Genomic DNA, 27197 nt, shown 5'->3' on the forward strand with positions numbered 1-27197 from the left:
TGAATGTGGCTGTTAAAAGCATGTGACCAGAGCCCAGATCCAGTGCCTGTTGAAGTCCGTGGTGGTCTTTCCATTGACTTCAACGGGCTGTAGATCAGGGCCCAAGAGCTACAGAACTATGCCTCGTCGTAACTCACTACAATCTTTCTCCAAACTCATTTCCCCCAGTTACAGCTTTGATGGTCGCCAAATAATGTGAAATAGGCAAATGTCTGGAGGAGAATTTAACAGGGTGGGCCAAACTCTGCTCTCAGTTACATCTGTGTAAATCTGGAATACCTCGATATGCCAGGTCACCCTGCCGCTGTCTGCAGAACAGTGACTCTGGAATTACAGCTGCGTCACCAGGCTCAGGATCCAGACCATGTCCGTCACATTTCACTCCTTATGCGCTCCTTTTCTGGGGAGGCTGCTGATCAGAGTCTGGCAGGGCCAAGGCAATGGAGTAAAGCTCCCTTTGAAGCGCAGTAATGCGAGCATCCCAGTTCAAAGAGCGAAATAAACAGCATCTTGTGTTGAAAAGGCCAAACAAAAGGTGCTGAGCCGGGCGGATTTGTGCCAGAGAGGTGTTGACGAGACTTGTCTCCAGAACCTTCTTTTGAGGATCAAGTGCCCTCCCTCTTGCCTCTGAAAGTTTTTCCCCATCCCACCCTTCCCCCTTCCTGTTGTCATCAGCTTGGAGGGGTCTCTGCTGCGGGTCGGGTCGTTCCCAACAATGGGGTGCATTGAAATCCGATTGTTGTCCCCTCCCCCCGCCCCCTTCTTGTTTAATTCATGAGTGAATCAAAGAGAACAACTGGGCGCAGACATAAGGGCGAACCCCACTTCATTGCAGGGGATTCATCTTTGCTGGGAGGATTTGGGAGTGTGGGGTTAAGGGAATCTCTTCGAAGCATTAAGCCTGGTCAGTTACTGGAGGACCGGGGATACCACAAAGCAAACTTAAGCAACCACTGTTTGTGAGTCAGGAATGACAATTTATTCCGTGCATAGCATGTCAATCCCCTGGTCCTGCAAGCTGCAGAGCACCCTGAGCTCCTGCCGACTTCAGTGCTGGTTGAAGTTGCTCAGCCCTTTCGCAAGGTCACCGTTTCACAGCTTCCATTTTCTGCTGGGTTTTACCCATATTTATTTGGGGCCAGATCCTTCCACCCGTTACTGAGTAGCCCTTTACCGCGTGAGCAATCTTGTTGATTTCAGTGGGGCTAGGTGCAGAATAAGGTAATAAAAACAATGCATGCTTTGATAGCACGCTTGTCAGGAGTAGATCTCAGTGTTTTATAAAGGAGATCAGTGTCTTTACGCTGGGGGGCAGAATCTGGCCCTTATTTCTTCCTCCTCTCTTCCTCCCTGCCATCATCCCTGAAAGGCTGGCTTATGTTAAAGCACATAAGTGTTAGGTCAGAAAACACTCCCCATTTGCAACCCATTCCCATCACCTGGTTTTGTTTTTTCATGAGCCAGTTGGCTTGGACCTTTTGGCTTTTGGTAACAGATGGTTGGGCCAGTGGCCATTTCATGTGTCTTTTTTTAAAAGGCCTTCATGCTGAGATAAGGATCAGGCATGTGTTTGTTTGGCCCCCTCCCACTGTTGGAGAGAATACCGCTTTGGAAAGCGTTTATCTTCAAGGAAGATCTGAGCAACTGTTTAGGAAGACTGTAATGTAAGAGAAAGCATAAATATGCCACACCTGTTATCCAGGCTAAAGCTGAGCTCTTGTTTGCCAATGCTGAGATATGTTTGACTCTGATTTCTGCAAGACAGGGAAGTTGGGGAAGCTGTCAGTTGTCGATGAAATAGTAATACTGTAAAGTTTACATAAAGCCAGAAGGATCTCAAAGCACTTTACATGAGCGTTGTGGCCCTTTTAGGCCCCCATCCAGCCAAGCACTCAAGCTGACGAGTAACTTTAATCACATAAATAGTCCCATTAACTTCAGGGAAATGACTCAGGTCTTAGCGTTATACACATGCTCAAGGGCTTTGTTAGACTAGAGGCTTTGGCTGCTGCACATGTCAAAATGCAAAGGGGCCCCTGATCGCAGATCATTCTGAAGGCACTTTGCATGCAACCCCTTTAAGCTCTCTGCTGTCAGGTTGCAAGTGGCCAAGATCTTGAGACAAAGTGGTGGAATTAAGAGCATGGTCGGAAAGGCCAGCGGTATGTTTCAGGGCAGAGGGGTGGAAATTGACCTGTCAACATCAAATCTGGCTTACTGTTTAGGAGAGGGCGAGGGAATCTATCCAGAAGCATGTGGGTACAAAGACCTCCTAGCACTGTTTAGAATACTCTCTGCTGTCCCACAAACCCTGATTGGGTCTCTAGAGGGACTTCGTCGTATGATTGCAATGTGGCATTTTAGTTAAACATCCAAAGGCCTAATGGGCAGAGCACTGCACTGGGACTCAGGAGACCTGGGTTCTATTTCCAGCTCTGCCACGGGCCTGCTGGGTGACCATGGACAAGTCACTTTTCTGTGCCTCAGTTTCCTCATCTGTACAATGGGGATAATGACGCTGGCCTCCTTTGCAAAGTGCTCTGAGATCTACTGATGATGAGTGCTACATGAGAGCCAGGTGTTATTATTTTGCAGGTCTCTGCATGCTACCCGGCTGGGGCTGGCATATGTTCCATGCTTCTCTTTCATTTTTTCCTTCCTTTCTCTCTTAGTGTGAAATTCACCCTTCTCCAGAGAAGCCGGCACAAGGCCTGTACCCCACGTAAATCTTCAAAATAGGCCTCAAGTGGTCCGTTGTCCTCGCTCTCTATACAGGGAGGAATTTCAAGCAGAGTGAATATATCTCACACACACGTATCATCAGCACTTGGGTCGCTTTGATCCTTAGACTTGCATATTAAAAAAAATCAATAAAATGGTATTTCCAGCAAACATGCGCTATGCTGACTGGCATCCCTTAAAGAAATAGACCCCAACAGCTCTGATATTGATTAGGGACAGGAGGGGGGGTTGGGGATTGTTCTTCCTCTGCTCAGCTGGTCTGAGAGAGGCAATTTGCTTGGATCCCAAGCCTCAGTTATTTGGTTGTGCTTCAAGGGGGTCGGAAGATGCCCCACAAGCTCTTTGAAATCTCAGTGATTTATGGCACTCCTGTGCTCTGGAAAATGTTGGAGACAGGTGGCAAGGGATGGGAGCTACAGGGTGTGTGTGAAAGTGATTCCCACGCAGGCATGGAAGTTGGCAGCTTTGCGGGCTGCAGGGAGTGTTTTTCCTTTCTCTCCTCCACAGCAGGTCACGGGGATAATCAAAGGTGCCCATGAAAGGACGGGGAAGGGGAGAAGCCAAAACAGATGCTGTAACTGAAACCACATGTGCAAAAATTGTCCTAAGATAAAGCAACCCGGTGCTATGGACCAAGCACAGAAGCCTATCTCAGGCTTTAGGAGGGAAAATGCCTATTCAAGCTGAGAGCACAGGATCTGTATGCTCAGTGTTAGTCTAACTGCCTTTTTACAACACATCTGAGATGGGAAGTGGGCTCTTCTCTGTCTGATTTTAGCACAGACTGAACTTCTCCCTTTCTTTTCCCCTGCACAATCCACCTAGCTGTCTTGTACCATGTGTATTTAACCCCCGACAGCCTGCACTGAGCTGCCAAAAATGGGAGCTGCTGTTTGCCCTCTGTGTGTTTACTTTGTTTTTAATGATCAATGTGTAACTCAGTCTGAGACTAAACCTGGCATTTTCTCATCGGTGTGATGGTCACACCCCACAAGGCAAATGGTAACAGATCAGAGAAGAAACATTACAGTTAATAAACCTGTATATTACTGTAGTACCTACAGGCCTGGATCAGGATCGGAGCCCCATTGTGCTAGGTGCCATAAGCACCAAGTCCGTGGGTGCTCCGGGGCTGGAGCACCCACGGAAAACAATAGTGGGTGCTCAGCACCCACTGGCAGCCTTGAGGATCAGCTCGTCCACCTCCCTCCCAGCACCTCCTGCCCACCACAATCAGCAGTTCAGGGGATGGGGAAGAGGGGGAGCAGCGGGAGGGGGAACATGGGGGGGGTGGGGCAGGGATGGGAAGAGGCAGGGCGGGGAGAGGTTTGGGGGGAAAGGGTGGAGCAGGGGCGTGGCCTAGGGCAGGAGGCAAGGCTTTGAGCACCCCCCCAGGAAGTCAGAGCCTCTGCTAGGTGCTGTACAATCATGTGATTACATGGTCCCTGTCATGTGGCGCCTGCAATCCAGTCTGCACAGGCAGACTCCATACCAGTCAGTGAGTCTCCTCACAGACGCAAGGGGTCCACCTGCACAGATCCGATTGCAGGAAGGGGGTTAGGTGCTGTCTGACTTGCCCAGTGGCTTTGTCTGTGGTTGTTAGGGCTGTGAAATTCTGGATAGAGGCTGCACTTGGGAGGAGGAAGAACATCCTAGGGATGAAGAAAAATGTCCCCTTTTACTTTTCCCTGCCGTCAGAGCGGGCACCGCAGCACCGGTAGGAACTAGTTCACTGCCACAGCTCTTGTGTGAGTGATAGTACCTAGCATGCTCCAGAGAAGGATCTCACAGCACTTCCTCCACACTGATTAAGCCTCATGATGCCCCCTTATGGGAGGGGTGGGACCAAGTTGCTTCTTTGATGCTAAAAGTTTGGCCTTATCCCCTTGTATCGTAGCCTGGTGGCTATCGGGGACTAAGTCACCTGGGGCCACGTGTTTCCAGAACCAATGTGCACCAATTGAAATGTTGTTTGTTGCATTGCTGTGTATGCGGCTGGCCTGTCTGAGAGCTCACCACTGGCCTCTGCAGCTAAGAATTTAGATACACAAGAGAAATGGACCAAATCAAACCCTTTCCCCTGCGCTTGCCGACTCTCTGCAGGGGCCACTTTATCTTGGGAATGGTGGGGAGGTCTGATTGACTCTGACTTGGTGTCTTTTCTTCTCTCCAGATGCAACAGTGCCCACGTAGGTGACCGGTGCCAGCTGCCAAACCCCTGCCTCAGCTCCCCGTGCAAGAACGCCGGCACCTGCCACCCAGTCATCCGTGGCAACGCTGTGGACTACACCTGTTCCTGCCGCCTGGGCTTCACAGACAGGCTGTGCCTGACGCCCGAGGAGAACGCCTGCCTCAACAACCCCTGCCGCAATGGAGGGACCTGCGACCTGCTCACGCTGACTGACTACAAGTGCCGGTGCCCTCCAGGGTGGTCAGGTGGGGCCAGCACACATACCTCTGTCGGGGAGCCCCGAGAGCCCCACTGCCCCCATCCCCAACACACAGGGGTGGGATTGTTGTAATGCCCTGCATGGAGCAGAGTCCCCAAAGCCAGGATGCGCCTTAGAAATCCAGGGTGAGGAGCATTTACAAAGCCTGCTCCCACGTAGCAGCCCCCATCCAGTCTTCTAAGGGGGCTCACTGCAGCTGGTCAGGGGCAGGAGGGCCCATGCAGAGCAACATGGGGTGCTTCCTCCTGTCCCCAGGCAGCGAGTGTGTTGCCGTCCTCATGGGTGTGTGGGCCTCCTACATGACAGTGCTATCCAGTGCCTGTCCATGGGAATGGGTAGAAAGGGGGAGGCTTAGAAACCAGCCTCGAAACTCCTACAGGCTCCAGGGAAGGCAACAGCGACTCCATCCTTTGTCTTGTCCGCTCTGTGGGGACACGAAAGATCCCTTTGGTTAGTGGAGTGGCTTGTCCCATTCTCCTCTTGCTAGCGTGCAGCGGGCCAGGCGTCATGCGGGAGCAGCATGTGTACAGCTGGGACGCGCTTTGGGGTGAGGGGTGCTATCAAGACGGGGAGTGTGTATTGTGAATGAAACATACCTCTGTGCAGGCTGAATGCCAGTGCAAATTCTCTGGGGAGGAGCACCATTCAGCCACTGGAATCCCAGAGAGGGGGCAGGATTGGGGAGCACAGGAACCCACAAGGGACTCTGCATCTATTTGCCCTCTGGTGAGCTGCAATCTCCAGCCTCACCCTCTTTGTTCGCTCCCCAGGTAAGACCTGCCAGCAGGCAGATCCCTGTGCCTCCAACCCCTGTGCCAACGGAGGGCAGTGTGTTCCTTTCGAAGCCCATTACGTCTGCAAGTGCACAGCGGGCTTCCATGGGGCCAACTGCAAGCAGGACGTGAACGAGTGCAACACCAGTCCTCCCATCTGCAAGAACGGCGGGAGCTGCACCAATGAGGTCGGGACCTACCAGTGTTCCTGCAAGCCAGCATACACGGGCCAGAACTGTGAGCACCTCTATGTGCCTTGCAACCCCTCGCCCTGCCAGAACGGGGGCACTTGCCGTCAGACCGGCGACACCACCTATGACTGCACATGTCTTCCAGGTACGGCCTGCCTTTCTTACTCTTTGCCCACGGCGATGCAGGGGTGAGGGCACTAGTGTGGGTCTTGGGAGATCAGGGTTCATTTCCTTGCTCTGCTACAGACTCCCTGTGTGACGTGGGGCAAGTCACTTGGGGTATGTCTACACTGCAGTTGGGACAGCACCTGTAGGTGTAACAGAGCTAGGGTTGATTGAGTTAGCTTGATAAAAGTATCCGTGTAGCTGTCAAGTATGTACCCTGGGGTCGAGGGTAGGAGGGTGGCTAGCCCCTGCCGATGCAGCTACACTGCTATTTTTAGCAAGCTAGCTCAATCCGTGCTAGTTCAGATATGTCTACACGTACCGCAGTCACACTTCCCAATTGCAGTGTAGACATACCCTTAGTCTCGCCGTGCTTCAGTTCCCCCTTTGCAACATGGGCAATAACAGCACGTCCCTACTGCAGGGGTGCTGTGGGGATAAATACCATGTTAGATTGTGAGATGCTGAGCTGCGACATTGGTGAGGGCCATATAAACGTCTCCGATCAGTAGATTTGTCCGAGTTGCCATTCATTTTGGAGGACTGATTTTCATCCTATTGTCCCTGAACTACTGAGGTGCAGAAAGCTCAGCAAATTCAAAACCTTTCCAAGGAACTACAGTGCAGTCTACCTGGAGTGACCACTCAAGGGACTGAGAACAACCAGCTCCAACAGAGGTGGAACAAAGATGTCCTCAGTAAGTCTGGGCGCATGCTTTGTGGCAGTCCCTAATGACAGGAAACATCACCTCAGAGCTTATCTCCAGCTGGAAATTGACTTCAGAAGGTAATCTGGAATAGTTATTTCAGCAGAAGCCCCCGTGCAGACACTCTTACTCCGGCCGAAGAGTGCCTTTTTCTGATTTAGCTTAATCCACTTCTAAAGTGGCACAATTATTCTGGAATAGCTAGTTTGGTAAATTTCCAAGTGGAGACAAGCCACTGTTAGGCCAGGCCTCTTGGCCTGAGTTGGAGAAGGGAGACCCTCCCCGTGCTCTCTGCTGCCCCTGCTGGGCAAACCAAGGAACAAGACAGATCAGTTCCTGTAGCTGAATAAATGACTGTGAAAGGGGAGAATGTGGGAGAGCGAGAGAGGGGAAGGAAAGGGGTGGGGTTACCCGCTCTGGGTTAAATTCGTCTCTCTGCAGAGGCAGTGGGCCCAGGTCTAAGCCAGTGAGGACTTAAGTGGAGTTCAGGTGTCGGGCTAACTTCTCACCAGTCAGGGAGATGAACCCAGGCCTCTGAACTCAGGGAGACCTTTCAGTTCCCTCGTGCTGCGGAGGTTTTCACCGCAGCGCGCTGGGGTCAGAGCCTGAGCAGCTGGAGTGGAACTGGCTGAGCTTTGCTCGTGGGTGTGAGACAGCTCCCTGGCTTCTGTGGCAGCGAGGTGCTCGTGGCCAGATGGAACGAAATTTACCAACTTCCTGCCTGTCAGCAGCCTGCCCCCAAGAAGGAGCTGCAGTTAGGCCGGGCCCTTTGCCGAGGAGGCTGAACAGTAGGAGAGCTTTGTTTTCAGGAGGATTAGTCTGGTTTCTCACCCAAACCGGCCTCCTCCACCTGTCTCAGGCAGATGCAGCGAGAGGAAGCATCTGCCCAGTCACCCCGCCGTTGGAAAGACGCTATCGGCTGTGTTAAGCTGCCTGGGAAATCTCTGTGCGGTGGAGAGGGCTCGAGAATTTTTAATCTCCTCTTTTCACAGATAAACCATGATAGGGTGGCTACTTTGGGTGTGAAGATGACATAGTGGTTAGAGTGGGAGACTTGTGTTGAGGCTTCCCCTACTTCTCTTCCCAGCCCCTTGCGGGAGTCACACTTAGTGGTTAGAGCAGGGAGTGCGCTATCAAGACCTCCTGGGTTCTCTCCCTGTTTCTGCCATTGACTTGCTTTGTGGCCTCTCTGTGCCTCAGTTTCCTTCTCTGTAAAATGGGAATTATGATATTTGTACAGCAACAGGGGAATTACCCAAGTAGATCAGACCCCAAATCCGTTTAAGCCAGTGTCCTGTCTCTGACAGTGACCAGTACCAGCTGCTTCAGAGAAAGCTGTAAGAACCCTCCAGAAGGCAGATGTGGGATAATCTGCCCTTGGCATAGCTCTCATCCTGATCTCTAATAGTTACATTAGTTTTAGCCCTGGAGCATGAGGTTCAGTATCCTTTCCACAATGTACTACGTCCCTGCCCAGCTTCCCAGGGCTGTCGTGACGCCCCTGTCATCCGTGTTTGTCAAACAAGAGATGACCTAAAACGACAGAGCTATAGATGAGCTGCCTGTGACTTAGAACAGCAGTGCTTTCTCCTGGGCCAGATAAGTGAATGAACTTCCGAAGCTGATGAGAGCTGGGAGCGAGTTCTGATAGGCGTCACCTGCAGGGGTCAGGAACTCCCACCAGAAGTTAGCAGTTAACTGGTGGCTGCTTGGAAGGATGGCCATTTTAGCTCTGTATGGGTTATTGTGACAGAGAAGGCAGCCCTCCAAGTGAGGGGAGAGGGCTTGTGGTGCCCTGCTGGCCCTCTCAGAACTGGAAAGGAAGTCTAGCTCTGACTAGCCAGCTTCCTGCAAGAAACAATGCCTTGTGCATTAGTGAAATGTCATCTCAGAGAGATTTCAGAGTAGCAGCCGTGTTAGTCCGTATTCGCAAAAAGAAAAGGAGTACTTGTGGCATCTTAGAGACAAACAAATTTATTTGAGCATAAGCTTTCGTGAGCTACAGCTCACTTCATCGGATGACGTGAGCTCACAAAAGCTTATGCTCAAATAAATTTGTTAATCTCAGAGAATCTCTACTGCAAGGGGGATGGGTGAGGAAAGCATTAGCTCTTTGGCACCCAGCTGTGACTGAAGGGAACTGCTTCCTAGGGGTTTGAGTGCACCCTTTATTGGTTTGCCTCCCATGAAGTCCAACGGCCAAATATTAACATGCAAAATAACCTTGGAGCTATTGAATGCTCTGGTAACTTCTCTATTTGAGGCTGATCCTGCCAGGTGCCAAGCTCCATTGAGACCCTTCAGCACCTTGCAAGGATCAGGCCAGGCGAGGCATGTGTCTTGTGAAGTAAACACTGTATCAGATTATTCTGGCCAAGGCATAAAAGACTGAGGGCCATTTCTCATGATAAGATACTCATTGATGTGCTGGTCTGTAGGTCAGCACATTTTAAAACAATACCCTCTTTTAATTTCAAAAGAGTCTGTCTGTTCAGAGTCTTTTACAGCCGAGCTAATCTAATCTGTGTTATCATGCCTTTGCCTTAGTACCTAACCCTGAATTTAAAGTAATTGCAGCACTAATTACTCATTCGGATGGTTCAAAATCAGTTAATCCTGGTATCTAGGACGTTACAAGTTATTGCCATTCAGGCTCAGATCTGCAGCTTAAAAGCTAGGAATGAATCAACATTATCTGCTTTGGACTTCTACCAGCAATCATAAATAACTGTTATTGCTTTTCATTCACTATGGGGCTGATGTTTGTGGGAGGAGAACAAGGCAGTCATTTAGAGAGAGGCTCAGGACATGGCTGGGACGCAGGTACTCGTGGGTTCTAATCCTGCCTCTGACCTGCCGTGGGCAACTCACATAAAGTCTCTGTGTCTGGTTGTTTATCTGTAAAATGGGGACAATGTTACTAAATCTACTTCTCTGGTGTTGGGTGGAATATGAGGGGCCTGATTCCAGTGGGAGCTGCAGGTGCTCAGCACTGTGGAAAATCACGCCCTTTAAAAGTGTTGAAGGTATGTCCTGGGGTCAAGGACCCTGCTAAGTGGAAGGGTCACAGAGATCCGGGCCTGAGCCTGGAAGTCTACACTGCAATTAAACAGCCCTGCAGCGAGCCCAAGTCAGCTGGCGTTGGCCAGCCGTGGGTGTCTAACTGCAGTGTAGACGTACTGTAAGGAGTGGAAATAAAACCAAAGCCTTGGGTCCGAGACACCTGGATCTTCTTTGTTACCCAATATTATCCAGAATATTTTGGGGACAGCCGAAACATTTGGATGAGCTGGAGAGGCCAGGATCACATGAGGGGATGCTACAGGGCTGTGTTCACCTGGGGCCGTGTTGTGTATACGTCTCATTAATGCTCCAGGGTCCCCATCCTGTGATGTTTGCAAGCATCACAGCCTGGCTTATCCACTCTTGCAGCCAACTGAGTGGCATGTGTTTCAGGGTACGTCTGTAGTGATGTCCTGTGGGGGGGACTGCAGCTTATGGGCCTATGCCCCAGCTAGCTGTAAAGTAGCTAAGGATTCTGGAGCTGTGAAGCTGCAGCAGCTCAAGCTTCAGCATGCATGACCTATACCCACCCAGAACCGTTGCTTGCACAGCTAGCTTGTGTTGCTCCCGTAGGTGAGCTATCCAGATTAAAGCTAGCTCGGCTGTGTCTACGTGAGCTGCAGCTGCTCCTGCCCCCGTAACTGCAGTGTAGGCATAACCCTCCTGGTCTCTGCAGCGTAGCCATCTGGACACACAGTTAATTTCAGTAGTTTCTGTAGTTAGTTGTGTCTGGTTTCAACTAGTGGCTGACTAGGTGAGCACAGAGCTGAACAAACAGCTTGGTGAGCGGCGATTTCTTTACACCTGCAGTGTAGCCCCAAACCAGCCATAGCTTCAGTCTAGCCCTGGTCTGCTGCATGTTCTTTTCGGCAGGCTGGCCGAGCTGCTGTAGAGGAGCCAGTCTGTGGTACACAGTGTTTACAGTAAATACATCACTTAACCCTGTAACAAGGACAGTTTAAAATGTTAACAAGCAGGGGAGGGGAGGGGGCCCTGCTTGACAGATCTGCTGATAAGATCCTGGCCTCTTTGTGTTTGTTCCGCCCATCTTGGGGAGCTGGGAAAGGTCAAAAGCTATTCAGTTGCCCTGTGTGTCATGCTCTGGGATGAAGATAATTTAAAAAAGCCCTAGCCCGACGGTGCAAAGAAGAGTGCTGGGATTTCGGTAGCATTGGAAGCCTTGATTCATGTTGCAAGAGTCTTAGTGGTGAAGAATTTTCCCTGGGAGGAAATACTGGCCATTAGCCTCATTAAATGGGCTATTAAAATGCAGTGATTCAGAGCCCGATTCTGCAGCCCCTTCCGTGAGTGATCCTCGGTCACGTGGGCGTGCCGTGAAGTCAGCAGGCTGCACTCATGAGTGAGGGGTGTGCAAAGCGAGGCCCCCGCCTATTCCCTGTGAAGAATCAAGGTCCTCATTTTCAGAGGTGCCAGGGAGCTGCCACTTCCGCTGAAGCCAGCGGGAGCTGCGAGTGCTCTGCGCCTCTGAAAAACAGACCCTGTCCTGTGAAACAACAAGTGGGAGGAACCTGGCTGCTGCCTCCAAGATTCCTGCAGTTCCAGAGCGAGATTTCTTCATTCGAATGAACCTGCAGCTCATAAATAAGTCTGCAGAGGGGAATGGAGGTGAACCTGTGCGGCTTTCTTCAAAGCCAAGGGTGAAGAGCTGCCACAAACAGTCGGTGCACGTTAATTAGTAACCTGCCACAGGTTGGGCTTGCTGTGTGGCTCAGAATGAAAAGACTTCTTGTTCGTTATTGCACAAGTCCGGGGGAGGAGACTTCTCACTAACCAGCAGCGATGAGGCTTTCCAGCTAACATCTGTGTCCCCGTAGCAGTGACATACAGCTTAGCGCTGCATTAGGGAGCAGACAGAGTCCCCACCTGACACATCCCTGCTACAAATGCTGCAATAAACAAAGCCCAGGTGGTTACTGAAGCCTGACTGAAAATCAGGAATGGAAGAGAAAACGTTGGCCTGATTCTGGTCTCACACCATTAAATTAGTCTTCGGGAATAAAGGCTGCAGGATTGGGCCCAGAGTGTCGCACTGAAAGCTGTGTATCCTAGAGGTGAAGCATGCAGCAGTTTGTTGCAGTATGGTCCCAGGGGAAGGGGGAACGGGGAGTCAGAGAGGAAGGAGGGCATTTTGTTCAGCTGGGAACAGAGGCGGAGCTGAACCCAAACCCTGCAGCCAGACACCCCCGGTGTTTGGCACAGGTCACATTGGATGGAGGCAGCTGGTACCTACCTCAGCACCTGCATCCTGCTGTGGATAGCCAAGCCTATTCCTGGAGTGTGGGAGATCAAGCTCCAGTTAGCTCTGTGGCGTTCCGGAGGCCGGGCCAGGTTGTTTGCCCCCATTGCCAAGAGCAGAGAGTAGACCTAGGTGTTTCCTTTCCCCAGGTTTTGCTGGTCAGAACTGCGAGGAGAACATTGATGACTGTCCTGGGAACAACTGCAAGAATGGAGGCACCTGTGTGGATGGAGTTAACACCTACAACTGCCAGTGCCTTCCTGAGTGGACAGGTAAAGCTGGGACTGTGGAGAGAGCATGGGGGACTGGGTGTGTGAGCTTACGGACCAGGGACTGCAGACTGCAGACTGCATCATGCTGCAGATGAAGCAGGTAGCAAAAGGTCCATTGACTGAATTGGGAGCAGATGTGGGGCAGATGTTACTGCCAGTACCTAACTCACTGTACCTACTACCTATCTCACTGTGCAGGGCTGTACATGTGGCAGGGGAAGCAGGAGATTCCTTCCTGACCACTGTGGAGAGACCAGCTCATGCCCTGAAGCATGAGAGTTGGGTTCACTCACTATGATATTCCTCCCCATTGCAGGCCAGTATTGCACTGAAGATGTTGATGAGTGCCAGCTCATGCCGAATGCCTGCCAGAATGGAGGAACGTGCCACAACAACCACGGTGGCTACAACTGCGTCTGTGTCAACGGCTGGACTGGCGAGGACTGCAGTGAGAACATTGACGACTGCGCTATGGCTGCCTGCTTCCAGGGTGCTACCTGCCATGACCGGGTGGCCTCTTTCTACTGCGAGTGCCCACATGGCCGCACAGGTGGGTGATTGCAGGTTTAGTGTGATACATGGGGATGGAGGGAAGTGTGTGCAGCCAGATTAAAGTCCAGTGGTACATTCTGGGGACTATATCCTGCCCTGGTAGTGGAGCTGGCTTGATCTAATAGCTCTCTGTTCTATAATCCTTGGGCCACATTGATCTCTGGCATAACAGCACTGGCGTCAGTGGAGTTACACCAAGGGGAATTTAGCCCTTTGCCTTCACCCAGGATAAAGAGTGAATCGGTCATTGGACTGGGAGCCTGGAGACTGGGTTCTTTTCTCGGCTCTTCCATTGGCCTGCTCTGACCGTGCGCAGGCTATTTCCCCTTTCCGTGTTTCTGTTTCTGCCACCTGTCATCTGTCTGGTCTGTTTAGATTGGGAGCTCTTTGGGGCAGGGACTATCTCTGACGCTGTGTTTGTACAGCGCCCGGCACAATGGGGTCTGCTCTTGGCTGGGGTCTCTCAGCACTCCGCTCGTGCGGAGGTGGGAGACTTGCCTCCACAGCTGTACCCTGACAGGTGTGTGTGCGTGCGCTTTGCTCAATAGGCTTGCTGTGCCACCTGGATGACGCCTGCATCAGTAACCCCTGCAACGAAGGCTCTAACTGCGACACCAACCCTGTCAACGGCAAAGCCATCTGCACCTGCCCCTCGGGTTACACGGGCCCAGCCTGTAACCAAGACATAGACGAGTGCTCTCTAGGTAAACGCAGGGGCTGCCAGCTTTGGGGGTTGTTTCTAAGAAAATGTCAGGGGATGAGGCCCAAGCTGAGTTTTGGTTTAAAAATACATAAATGGGGCGGGGAGGTTGTGTAATGCCCCGTGACCCCCTTGCATCCAGACATTGGGACCATTAGTAGAGACTGCTAGATGATTTTATCAACAGCACTTGTCATTTTTAGGAGCCAATCCTTGTGAGCATGCTGGGAAATGCATCAACACCCAAGGGTCCTTCCAGTGCCAATGTCTCCAGGGGTATTCGGGCCCCCGCTGTGAGATAGATGTCAATGAATGCCTCTCGAATCCGTGCCAGAACGATGCCACCTGCCTGGATCAGATTGGTGAATTCCAGTGTATCTGCATGCCAGGTGAGTAGAAGGGCTGTCACTTTTCTCTCTCCTAGACCCTGATCCTGATCTGTGCAGGCAGGTGTGAAAGTAGAATGAATTATATTGAAATTATAATTCATTAAAGAAATGCTACTTGAAGGGTTTGTTGAAATATAGTTGTCAGGAAGAGAAACATTAAGGAGTGTGAGACAGTGGGTCCTCAAACTAATTAACTTAGAGCTCCTACTGAGCTAGGAGATTGGTAAACGTTAGTATGCAAATAAGATATGTATGTATATTTGTCAGTTTCTGCTTCCTTTTGTCTCTTATGTTAAATTGGCTTTGGCTTATTTGTATAAATAAGTTAGCTTGAGCCTCAGAGAGGGGCTCACATATCTGGGTGCATTGGCAAAGCGCTTTGCTAATAAACAGAGTCATAATTTGTCACAGGAGACTTGGTCCTGGGGGGGGAGCATGGTTTACTTTGAGAGGACACCATGGGGCATGCAGATCTGATGGCAGGATTGTGGATACCACTTAGCAATGAGCGATTACTTTGCATGGAAGTGTGATTTATTTGTAACCTTACCATCAGTGTTTTTGAAACCTTGTAGGAACAATGACAAGGGAGGTTCCTTGGGCAGGGGAAATCCTGCATTTAAAAACCCTCCAGCTGGAAGACCCATAACTAAATCTCAGAGCCCACAGGCCCAGCCCGGCTGCCCCTGACGTCAGCAAGCTGAGCCCTTAAGGCCATTTTCAGTCAGTGGAGAGACCTCCAGTGACATCAGTGGGCTTGAGTCAGAGCTCTGATTTGCAGGGAAGGTCTGTCCAGGTGGAGGTGAGAGGCTGAGTTTTGGCAGAGAATGAAGCTTAGGAGAAAAATCTGCTGCAGGGTTTAAATTTCCTTGACGATACTGCGGCAACAGGAATATTGGGGATCGGTGGGGAGACAGAAACCAACGAGGGCATTGCGTGCACAGAGAATGCAAGATCGGGCCCTTTTTATACAATGCCTCTTACAGACATAGGACTTACCAGGCTGGGGTCCATATCCTGTCTCCGACAGTGACCAGCCCCAGCTGCTCGAGGGGAAGGTGCAAGTACCCCATGGTGGAGATTTATTGAACACCTTGCCCATAGAGAATGCTTCCTGATGACCCCCATCAGCCGCAGGTTGGCTTTTGCTCTGGAGCATTGCAGGCCACTGTCCCATGCTCCCCAAACACGGCAGGCTCCATCCATGCCTGGCGTCCCTCGGAGCAGGCCTGCAATGCTCCGCATGTGGGTCTTTTGCTGCAAACTCTGAGAGGCACTTTGGATCTCTGACTCACAGGTTACGAGGGCGTTTACTGTGAAATCAACACGGACGAGTGTGCCAGCAGCCCCTGCCTGCACAACGGGAACTGCATCGATAAGATCAACGAGTTCCACTGCGAGTGCCCCACAGGTACGGGGCGATCGATAGCACTGCCTTCAGCATAAGCCTTTGTAGTGGAAACAAAGTTGGAATTAATCCACCACCCAGAGGCAACGCTGGGCCGATGGATTTCAACCCAGCAGAGTGGGGCAGATCCCTGGAGCTCAGGGAAATAACGCTCCTTTCGTTTGAAGCCTCCTAGCTTTGGCAGCCTGGATATGAGTCTGGAAACTTAAATGTGAGCACCAGGCGCATTCCGGGAAGGGAGGAAGGAGCGCCAGTGGGAATTCCCCCCCCTAGACCCAGTAAGTGTGTGGGGAGAGCTGGTCTGGGATCCTCTCTCCCACCCAAGAATCCCCAAAGGCCTATGCTGGAGAGATTCTGGCAGATGATTTCAGTGAGCCCCGCAAGGTAGTGAGCTCTGTAAACTGGTGACTGGTGTATATGTTCCACTGCCCTCTGTTGGCTGGACTAAGAGCTGCCCTCCTGTGTGTCATAGGCCCTGTAATGTAAAGAGATTCCCCTTTAGCTCCAGAAATGGGGGCACATGCCTCAAAGCGCAACGGTGTGCAGTGCAGTGATAGTCACAAAGGCCTGAGTCTCCACAGAAGAACTGGTGTAAATCAGCATCTCTCCATTGCAATCTATGGAGCGCAACTGATTTATCCCAGAGCAGCATCTGGCCCTTTTCTGGTGCGAGGCCCAATTGGCCAGGTGAAAGAAGGGGCACAGAGGTTCTCTTCACGGCAGCCCCAGCCCTTTCCTTCTGTGGAGCCAAATCCTGACTGGAGCTGAGCGCCCACAAATCCCAGGCACTTCAGCCGGAGCACAGCTCTTCTCGGGCTCAGGGCCTTGTGGGTGGGAAGATGCAGTGCAGCCCACTGGCATTCAACGGGAGAGCTGAGCAGGGCCTGCCCAGCCAGCGGGAGAGAGGAGCGAGGATTAAAAAGCCCAACTTTGCACTTGAAAAGGCCCCAGTGTGGGGAGGAGGGGCGGCTGGGCAGAGGGGCCGCGCTGGCGGGTTTGAATAAGGTGTCAAAGTCAGGGGGTAGAGCAGAGAATGGGGAGACGGTTAATCTGTGAAAGGAGGTTTTGAAGTTCAGAGCCTTCGCTCCTCTAGAGATGTAAATACGATGTGCTCAATACTGGGTCACAGCCCCCCATCCAGCCATCACCATGGAAACCGCAGCCCAGTCTGGAAAATGTCGTCTCCTGCAAGGGAGCGAGGGTTCCCCCGGCCTCATGTGTGGGGCTGGGAAATACTCGGATGAGCTGGGGCGGTGGAGGGGGCAAACCACTGGTGGAATCTGTTAGCTGGAGCTGCCTGTCTGTTTGCCATGGCCGAGCCCAAGGGCTGCTCGCCTTCTGCCCCGTCCCCCTTGCTGGTGTTAGGAGCCATTGTCCCAGACTTGCTGGGAGTAAGCGCCCTGGTTAAGGGGCGAGGGTAGAGAGGCAGTGGGTGGGGAACAAGTTAATCCAGGTTGTGTCTGAGCTGTTGGGGTGAAGCCACGGGTTCTTCATTCCTCTGCTCTACCCGCCACCTCCTGCCCAGTACAGACCTCTCAACACCCACAGCCCCATTAGTCCCATTCTTTCGGAAGCCGGTAGGTTTTGAGACGGCCCCTGAAATGCTCCCAAGCAGCCAGTGCTCGTCCCAGTGCTGGCCTTGCTGGGGCAGTGCGAAATCAGCGTTCTCTCTGTATTCTCTTCCAGGCTTTAACGGGCACCTGTGTCAATACGACATCGACGAGTGCGCCAGCACGCCGTGCAAGAACGGGGCTAAGTGCATAGACGGCCCCAACACCTACACCTGCGAGTGCACAGAAGGTGGGGAGACCTTTAGCTGACCAGTCACAATGGGGTGCGGGAGTGTTGTCTGGCAGCTAGAACAGGGGGAGGCTGGGAACTGGGACTCCTGGGTCCCCTTCCTGCCTCTGCCATGGATTTGCTGAGAGATCCTGGATAAGTCACCCTTTGCCTTGGTTTCTGCCTCTGTAAAATGGTAAGAATATTTAATGCTGAAGCATTAATCGGGGACCGATCCTGCTTCTGGTGGGGAGTTATGTGCTTGAATGCCACGGTAGCAGGATCGAGTTCTGGAAGCTTGTCAAGGGTTTTGAGCTGCTTGGGCAAAAGGTGCTATAGAAGGGCAGCATCTAGAAATAATGGGCCAGATTCCTGGAGTCGATGAATATCGGAACTGATTTAGTGCTGTGTTTAGACTGTAGGAGCTTCGGGGAAGGGACTGTCTCTCGCTGTGTCTGTGAAACCCCTGGCACAACGGGGCCCTGCTCTCGGTCAGTGCAGGGACTGGATCTCGCTGTGTGTCCGTGTAGCGCTTGGCACAACGGGGCCCTGATCTCGGTCAGGGTCTGTTGGAACTACCATTATACCAATAATGAACCCTACATATAATCCCACCTGCTTGGGACTTGTTGTTTGGGGCCTGTCCTCTTCCCCGTCTCTACTCCCCGCCTCCGCGGCAAACGCTAGTAAGACAGAGAAGGAGGGAAATAAAGCAGCCTCTATTGTCCAAACAAGGTGCAAGGCTCTGTGGGTTTGATGAGTGAAACCTAAGGCATGACTGGCCCAGACGATGACATGAGCCGCAGTGGCGAACAGTGGCTCTTTTGTGGAGCAGCTCCCGCCAGAAATCTTCCAGCTGAATGGCCTCTAATTAGTGTATTGCTAATGCCAAGCCCCGATGAAAAGCTGCTATGTGGGTTTCATGGAGGATAGTCAAAGCTGCACTTTGTCCTCCACGCCCCCGCCCCCCACTTCTGGGAGCGGAGTAGGGCCGGATAATGGCGAGAGCGTTATCATCTATGGGTGCGCGCGCCCCTTCCCCCCTCGGATTCCATGACAAATGCACGGAGGGGCCGGCAAGCGAGTGAGGCACCGGCTCCTGCGCGGAGCCAGCTTAATGATGATCATTGTGCATCACCGGGACAAAGCCCAGCGCTCCTGGCTCTGAAAGGCCCTTTCGTTTGAGTGCGGGGGAGACGCTTTTGTTCTGTGCGCTCTGGCCACGTTCTCAAGCAAAGCCCCATTGACTCCTCTGGGCTTGTGCTCTCGCTGCGCTGGGGGAGCTTGGCAGGGGAGGACGGTTATTAATTAGGGGGAGGGGATAGCAGTTGCAAGGCTGATAGAGATAGGCAGGCTCTCCATGCAGCTTGGCATCTTGGGGCCCAGTTCCCCAAGGGAGGCTTCCATTCCCACTGAAAACTAAGGGAGTGTGAAGCGTGGGATTGGGCACCTGGGTCCTTATGCTAGAAGAGGCCAAGGAACCGCTCTCAAATGGAAAGGGGGAAGGAACAATTGCCTAGTGGTTACAGCATTAGCCCAGGAGTCAGGAGACCCAAGTTCAAGTCCCTGCTCTGCTACAGACTCCCAACATGACTGCTCTGTGCCTCAGTTTCCCTTCTGCACAATGGGAATAATAGCACGGCCCTGCTGCCTAGAGAGGCTACATGCAGTGATGTTTGTGAGGTGTGCAGATACTGCAGCGACAGGGGCTTGACAAGATAGAAACACTGGGATCAGACAAGAGCCTAGGTAGATAAAAACGCTGTGACTGCATTCAAGAGCAACTCATGCCCACTGTCCAGTTCACCCAGAGGCTGGATACAATGGTGCCACCTCCCTCCATCTAACTATTTGCAAACCCATTCTCACGTAAGGGGGCTACCTCCGAAGCAGGTTGTGAATCTCTGCAGCCTGCAATTCACCCACTCTCCCTTCGGCCTGGCTCTATTTCCAGGTTCTTTAGACTGGACAAATGTTCCCTACAGAGTGGCTGGCGTGACAGGTCAGGCAGGGTTGGGACCGGGGCTCTCCCATGAAGCCGGCGACTGTAGGCACACATGAGCCATACAGGCTGGCTCTGTGGCATAGTGGCAGTGCTTAGCTGATCGCTGTGGGGAATACCTTGGTCCCAGCCCATTTGACCCTGGGGGCCGGGGGGGGGGTGGAGGGATGAGCCAGTGTGTAGTCTGACTCTGCTGTGGTATCTCCAGAGGCTATCTAGGCATGTTCAGGTGGAAGTGGAATGGCTGTGAGGTTGTCTATGGATGGCTGAAGGAAAAATGGGTACTCCTTAGGACTTAGATTCTCTCTCTGTTCCCTCCCCTTTCCCCTAGCTGCTTGGGGAGGGGAGCCATGGGCATGATGGGTCTGCTCTGAAGGGATTCTGAGCATTGCAGCTCTCGGTGGGGAGCGGCACATGCTTTGCGCCTCTCAGGACCAGGCCCTGCATTAGGAGAGGCAAGTGCATGATGCGAGGCTCCCGCTCTGGCTTGACTGTTGGCTTCTTCCCCGTGCCAGGATTTGCGGGTGCTCACTGTGAAATCGACAAAAACGAATGTGACCCTGACCCGTGCCACTATGGGACCTGCAGAGACGGCATCGCTGCCTTCATCTGTCTCTGCCAGCCTGGCTACATGGGCCACCTCTGTGACATCAACATCAACGAGTGCCAGAGCCAGCCATGCAAAAATGGAGGGACTTGCCAGGACAGGAACAACGCCTACAACTGCCTTTGCCTCAAAGGCACCACAGGTAAGGAGGAGTCACCCGTCTGGGACTCTGTTTTAGCAGTGAACAGGGCAGTCCGGGCTCTGGCAGGACTCCAGTTATCTGTCCATGAGTGGTGGGGGGGATGTGATCCGTTGAGGTGAGTGTGAACGTTTGGGTCATGGAAACAAAACCAGGGGATGTGGAGCTTATTTGCGCTCTTGCTTTGTCTCCCAGTGCCTGGCTGATCATAGGAAACCCACAGGCCTTTCCCATAAAGAGGGCAAGTTCTCGGGGCTTGACTGTCTATTTTAGAACCACCTCCGCACCTGGGGGTGTGGAAAGAGTTTTCAAAGGAGGACTTTTTTCAGGGGGGAAGAGTGCCTCAGTTCCCCACCCCCATTATCAGTCTCTTCTGACTATATTTGGTCTTGTCAGTGAGGCCTGAGGCCTGTAAACTTCTCGTAACATTTTCCTCTTCAAGGGCCTAACTGTGAAATCAATCTGGATGACTGTGCTAGCAACCCGTGTGACTATGGCAAGTGCCTAGACAAGATCAATGGCTATGAATGTACTTGCGAGCCAGGATACACAGGTGAGAGCTGTCGCTGGCCACTGGAGAAAGGGCCGGGGACAGGATGGAGTGGGGAGCTCGCTATGATCGTAGGGTGAGATTTTCCCACCCAGGTTTAATCAAGCCCTCTGATTTGCAAGCTCAGTCGGGTATTTAGATGTCTGAATACCCTAAATCCCACCCACAAACTTTGAATGCAGAGCCAGAGGCCAGTGGCTGGGACTCTGGGGCCTGCAGAGTCCCTCCCCTGACTCTGAGGCTGGGTGCAAAGAGGAGGTAATGGCAGAAGAGGTTATGAAATGATGGATTATTCTTTCTATTATGATAGGACCTAGAGCCATAATCAGGGATTAAGGCCCCATTGCGCTAGGCGTTGTACACCCATATAATAAAAAAGTTCCTGCCCCAGAGAGCTGCCATCTCTACATTGGGCAGGAGATGAGTGCACATCAGAAGACACATTTATTTAGAGAATTTACCATGATTTAACCTCACTGCGCAGAGTGAGGCAGCTGCCCTGCTGCTGTGCATTCTGCAGCGGGAGAGAGATGTGGGCCACGATTTCAGAAGTGGCTGGCGATCCTGGATGCCTCCGTTCCTAGGGCCCCAATTCGAGACTCTCCCTGAGCACCCGTCCTCAGAAAAATCTGGTCCTTTGGAAGAGAGCCGGCCCCATCAGCTGGTCTCCAGTTGGGCCCCAAAGTCTCTGATCACCTTGGAAATTGTAGCCTTCGCTGCCAGTCTCCATCAGCCTGTCTCAGGGGCTCCATGCTTAGCCTAGCCCAGGCTCTAGCTGCATCTGAAGCCTGTCTTGGACACTAGTGTAGACCCTGTCCCTGCCTCCTCGCCACAGCATCTGCTGGTCTATGAAACAAGCTATTCGCTCTCCCTAAGGGAGGCTGGGGCTCCTGCCGGCTCGGGTGGGTGACTTAGCTGAGTCCAATAATTAGAGAGAGTCGAAAGCTGGTTATTAGGCTCCCGCACCATCAAATCCCATGGGTATCGGGTTGCTGCCTCGTCTAACTGGTTTGTTTGATTGCCGCTGGAAAATGTGTACGTCCTTTGATACGCATAGACCCCGGCTGGCTCCCTGCTCACCCGCAGTGGGGGCGGTAGCCTTGCAGAGCCTCTCCGCCCTATGCCTGCTGCCAGGGGCTTTGAATAGGGCCTTTCTTTGCCAAGCTGCCAGCAGGTAGGGTTATAGGCTGAGATTGCTTCCCTTCATTGTTTCCTCCTGCAGCCAAAGTAATGTCAGGGATGGCCTCGCTCCCTACAACTGTATTTAATTAAGAAGAGAGGCAAGCCAGCTACTGCTAAGTCACCTTCCACCAAAGAGGAGTCATGCTGGTGGTTATGTGCATGTACCTTTAGAACCAGCACTACTTGGAGACTCCGTCCTACCGGCCTTTATGCAGGCTGGGTGTCCGTTGCACTCAGTGGGAGTCTTGCCTACCTGCACTGAGACCCTTTTTATTATTACTCCCCTGATGAGACAGGTGAGAGTTCCCAGGATGCCTCGCATACTTCACGGAGGTGACGCTTTTTGGCTCTTCCCCCTCCTAGGGAGAATGTGCAACATCAACATCGATGAGTGTGCCAGCAACCCGTGCCACAATGGCGGAACCTGTAAGGACGGCATCAATGGCTTCACGTGCATCTGCCCCGAGGGATACCACGATCCCATGTGTGTGCTGGAAGTGAATGAGTGTAACAGCAACCCCTGCATCCATGGGAAATGCAATGACGGACTCAATGGGTAGGTTTTCAGGAAGCCAACAGCATGTATCTGTCCACGCAGCTCTGTTAATACACCTTCCAAATTCCAGCAGCACCCTTCGCTATTTCAATTTTGGGCCCCAGCACAGCTTTGCCACGACACCCAAATCTTGCTCTGCAGCCCTCCTGCTATTCCAGAGAGAGGCTCCCACATACAGCTCTGTCAATGCGCCCTGTTGCTGGTGTACATGGCTAGCTCTAGGTGCAGCCCCTGGCTTCCACTGAGCAAAGACTGCCTAGCATCCTGAATTGCCATGGTGGTTTGGGGACTTGTAGAAACCCAGATTTGAACTGGAGATTCCAGGTGTGAAGAGCTGTAGTGTGTCGTCTCCCGCCCCCCCCCCCCCCCGCCCTAAACGAGATCTAGTATTTGACTTAATGCGGGTCTCTTACAATTCTGGAATCCTGCAGTCCTATCAAGGAGCCTCTAAAGCGCCGGTTCTCCAACTGCTCAGTCATCCAGGACTAGCTGTGAGCTCTTTTCTCTGCTTCAGTGTGGTTGGGAGCTTGTGCTTCAAATAAGTTCTGACCCTTACAAAATAAGGGTTGATTGAAGGGGTTGGGGGGATGAGTACAACTGGACTCTCTGCTTTATATTTTTCTTTCTGACAAAAGCTACAGGTGTGATTGTGACCCAGGCTGGAGTGGGACAAACTGCGACATCAACAACAACGAGTGTGAATCGAATCCTTGCATGAATGGGGGCACCTGCAAGGATATGACCAGCGGATACATCTGTACCTGCCGGGAGGGATTCAGCGGTAAGGACTGTCACTACTTTCTTATAGCTGAGTGGCGGGAGCTTTGCTGCTGTGGATAGTTCTGGGTGAATTTATTGTCATGGAACACAAACTGGGCATCTATGGGAAAGGCAACAATGGATGGGTCAGCACTGGGCTTTGAACCTGGGACCTTCTGCACTAAAAGTGCTGACTGCCACAACTTCAGCTAAAGGAGATACTCCTCTAGCTGGTAACAGTAGTAAACTCTTAACCTCTTATCTGGACTGGCCTCTAGAGGTAACCAGTGGGTTCTGTGTGCATCATTGCCTCATTCATCCCGTCCTCCTGTCCTTCTCTCTGGCTTTCCCATCATACCATTCCTCTTGAGCCAGAGGAAACCACCATCATGGTCTGCACCGAGTTTGCTGATGTGTGTTTGGTTCTTCTAACTCAGGGCCCAACTGCCAGACCAATATCAATGAATGTGCTTCAAACCCTTGCCTGAATCAGGGAACCTGCATAGATGATGTAGCCGGCTACAAATGCAACTGTCTCCTGCCGTATACAGGTAAGAGAGCAGCCTGTACTGAAAGTTACACTGCAGCAGAACTGCTGCATGGGCTTTCGGGTCCTGCATCCTTTCCTCAAGAGAGATCAGCCCTGAAAAGAGATTCACTGAGCAGCACAGCACCCTCCCTTCTCAGGCAGTACCACACCAGTACCTCCGCAGGAGAGTTTTGCTATTGACTTCAGTGGGAGCAAGGTCTAGCCCATAATTCATAAAATACCCGTCTCCCTCCCTGTTGTGCACACGCCATGAGCCATATCCTCAGCCAGCGTAAGCCGAAGAGGCAACGCTGACTTCCTTGGAGCTTTGCCAACTTACATGAGCTGAGGATCTGGGACTGCGTACAGGACGCTATGGGGCGACCCGGGCAGTGTTTTGGCACAGCCAAACCTTAGAAAAGGAAACTCCAAGGAGCTTTCGGAAGCGGCAGGGCAGGATTTTGAACTTGTGCTTCGTCCCTGCCCCTTTCCAATGAATACAGAAGTGAAGATGTGGTTTGTGGGCGCTGGGCTCCCGTACTCCTCCTCGTCCGGTGCTGGATTATTAAGGACAGCATGTCGTGTCTCCTCTGCTTTCAGCCCTGTCCCCCGTTCAGGGTCTGTTTTGGGAACAACTCTGTTTACCCACTGATGCTCCTTTTGGAAAAATACGCAGCAGGTCGGGGTGCATAACCGGCTGTGGATTCCGTAGGGGGAGGAATTTCTGCTGACCTGATTCCTGTTTGCCAGTTTCCTGCTTCCTCTTGCACAAAATGGCAACATGTGCACAATTGTAGGAAGCCATGACTAGTTTCCTGTCTTCGCCAGTAGCCATGGAAACCAATGGGGGGAGGAGGAGAGTGGAAGGCTCTGGAAAATAGCAAAGGCCAACTTAGAAGATAACGGCTGACAAGGAAGATAACATTTTGGAGGGAATTTAGCCCTTGGCTAGTGTGTAAACAGGAAAAACGACCATTCAGGGGCATTTGAAAGCCCTCCTTCCAAAACTGCACTTTCCTGTCAAATAAAGGCTCAGTTTTGGATTGTCTCCATAGTTTTAATCTGAAAGGTGGGTGCCCAGGCTCTCTCCGGACTGGGAACTGGGACCAAGTAAAACCATTCAAAGCCCCCCCAGCAGATGGGACATCCCCGTCCTTCCCAGTAAGGAGCTCTCCTGGAAGGCCTCCAAGAGGCAGGTCATGAGTGGGGAGTGCAGCTCTACATAGGCGTGTCAGTCTCCATGAAATTGGTGGGAATTCTGAAATGACCCTGGTGGGTTACGGAGGAAGCACGAGCCCCTTTGTCTTGTCAAGGCCTGGAACTAGCCCAAGACTTCTTGGGCAGCGGGCTGGATGCAGCGAGCATGTCACAGGCCCTGCCACCTTTTGTTGACTTGGGACAGCAGCCTGCCATCAAGGCTTCAGCCGCGTGTCCCTCTCGCTCTGTCCACAGGGGCTACGTGCGAGGATGTGCTAGCTCCATGTGCAGCCAGTCCGTGTAAGAATGGCGGCGAGTGCAGAGAGTCGGAGGACTACGAGAGCTTCTCCTGCGTCTGCCCCTCTGGCTGGCAAGGTATGGAGGGGATCTCTGATGCGTGCGCTGATCCGTCCTCTTCCGAGTTCAGCACTCTCCTCTCTCCTGGGCAGCCAGGTTATGCTGAACCCTCCTCTCGTTTTGTGCCTTCCCTTTCCCATGTGGCTCAGAGAATATCAGAACAAAGGTGGGAGAGTGGCCTTGTTGTTAAATTAAGGACATGAGAACCAAGACTTCTGGGGTCGATCCTTGGCTCTGCAACTGACTCACTGTGTGACTGTGGTCAACTCACTCCCTGTCCGTGTGCCGCAGCCGCCTCCTTCCCAATGGGAATAGTGATACTTCCCCACCATAGGGGTGATCTGTGCTGGTGCTAAAGGAAACCGTGATCGCAGGACTTCTACCAGCATGTTAAAGTGCTAAAGCTTTCCCTCCCTTTCTCTTGTAGGTCAAACATGTGAGATTGACATCAACGAATGTGTGAAAAGCCCCTGTCGAAATGGCGCCACGTGCCAGAACACAGATGGGAGCTACCGCTGCAACTGCAAAGCAGGCTACACCGGCCGCAACTGCGATACCGACATCGATGACTGCAAGCCAAGTAAGAGCTGGGCCGAGCATCTACTCTCCGAGCTGGTGCTAAAATCGTATTCTGTATTCTGAACTCCTTAAAGGAGCTTGAATTTCAGGGAGAGCAGGACATGGTGCAGTGAAAGGATGAGGGCAACCAGTCGTTACAACCTGTAATGATGACGCAGATTCCAAAAATTCCAATGAGATGCAGTGTTTTCCTGGCTCGCCGTTCACAGGATCTGCTGTTAATAAAGCCTGCAATTGCAACAGTTCCCCCTGCAGGGGCATTGGGGATTCCCCTTTGGTTAGGGTGGGAAACAATGTTCCCCTTTTAATGCCACCTGTTCCACCTTGTGTGGTTTTTAAAAGTACCCATGCCGTTGTCCAAAAGAGAATCAGAACTTTTGGACTGGATTCTCCATGGCGCTGTACCCAGTGTCATCATTTAGAGCAGGGCAGAATGGGTGTGAATCAGAAATGGCAGCATTTCACACCTACCCTGCCCTGGCACAAATGACAACACAAGGAGCAGGGAATGGAGAATCAGGCTCTTTGTGTGTTCAGTGCCAGCTCCTGCCTTGTCCAGGATCAGGCCAGCGCTGCCTTGCTCAGCTGCTTTGATACTCCTGTGAGCGAATCTGCCGGCTGAGCTCCAGAACTAGAGAGAGCTTCAATTTGGGCTGGGTTCTTTTCATGGCTGAACTGCCCCGTTTTCTCAGCAAGATCTGGCTGCTCACAGGTGGCAGCATTATGGGCTAATGCTGCATGAAAGCTGCCCGGCTTCACTGCTGTGTTCGGGGCTGTGAACTGCTGTATCTTAATGCTACGTGACTGCCTCTTCTTTCAGATCCCTGCCATAACGGTGGCTCCTGCTCTGACAGCATCGACGCCTTCTTCTGCGACTGCCTGGCAGGCTTCCGGGGGCCCAAATGCGAGGAGGACATCAACGAGTGCGCCAGCAACCCCTGCAAGAATGGGGCCAACTGCACGGATTGTGTCAACAGCTACACGTGCACCTGCCCCTCTGGCTTCAGTGGGATCCACTGTGAGAACAACACACCTGACTGCACAGAAAGGTAACTGGCCGGGGTTGGGCACTGCTTGGGATGCTGAACACCTGGTTGCTACCGGGGGTGATGGTGGGCCTGGGAGTCGCTGTAATGCGAAGTGTCCCAGCAGCCCCAAGGGGCTCACTCCATTGGCCAGTGGCATTGCAGGTGGCCCTCATGAGGATGCTATGTTGGGGCAGGCACATATCCTGTCTCCCCAGGGGAATCTCCTCTCCGCTCTGGATTTGCTTGAGGAGCCTGGTCTGTTTA

At 52.2% G+C, this 27197-nt stretch overlaps 1 protein-coding gene across 1 annotated transcript in view; it reads left to right on the plus strand.

Moving 5' to 3' along the window:
* Nucleotides 1–27197, plus strand: part of NOTCH1 (notch receptor 1) — a 79819-nt gene that overhangs the window by 36895 nt on the left and 15727 nt on the right. Inside the window, exons 3-18 of the mRNA XM_074974004.1 lie at nt 4916–5178; nt 5963–6301; nt 12498–12620; nt 12937–13170; nt 13721–13876; nt 14076–14261; nt 15559–15672; nt 17356–17469; nt 19966–20199; nt 20639–20749; nt 22292–22484; nt 23120–23265; nt 23681–23794; nt 25225–25344; nt 25754–25906; nt 26726–26954. Of these exons, the coding sequence (XP_074830105.1) occupies nt 4916–5178; nt 5963–6301; nt 12498–12620; nt 12937–13170; nt 13721–13876; nt 14076–14261; nt 15559–15672; nt 17356–17469; nt 19966–20199; nt 20639–20749; nt 22292–22484; nt 23120–23265; nt 23681–23794; nt 25225–25344; nt 25754–25906; nt 26726–26954 (2829 nt within the window). The remainder of the gene's footprint in view (nt 1–4915; nt 5179–5962; nt 6302–12497; nt 12621–12936; nt 13171–13720; nt 13877–14075; nt 14262–15558; nt 15673–17355; nt 17470–19965; nt 20200–20638; nt 20750–22291; nt 22485–23119; nt 23266–23680; nt 23795–25224; nt 25345–25753; nt 25907–26725; nt 26955–27197) is intronic.

The sequence above is a fragment of the Natator depressus genome, chromosome 16 (genome assembly GCF_965152275.1).
Source record: "Natator depressus isolate rNatDep1 chromosome 16, rNatDep2.hap1, whole genome shotgun sequence".
Lineage (NCBI taxonomy): Eukaryota > Metazoa > Chordata > Testudines > Cheloniidae > Natator > Natator depressus.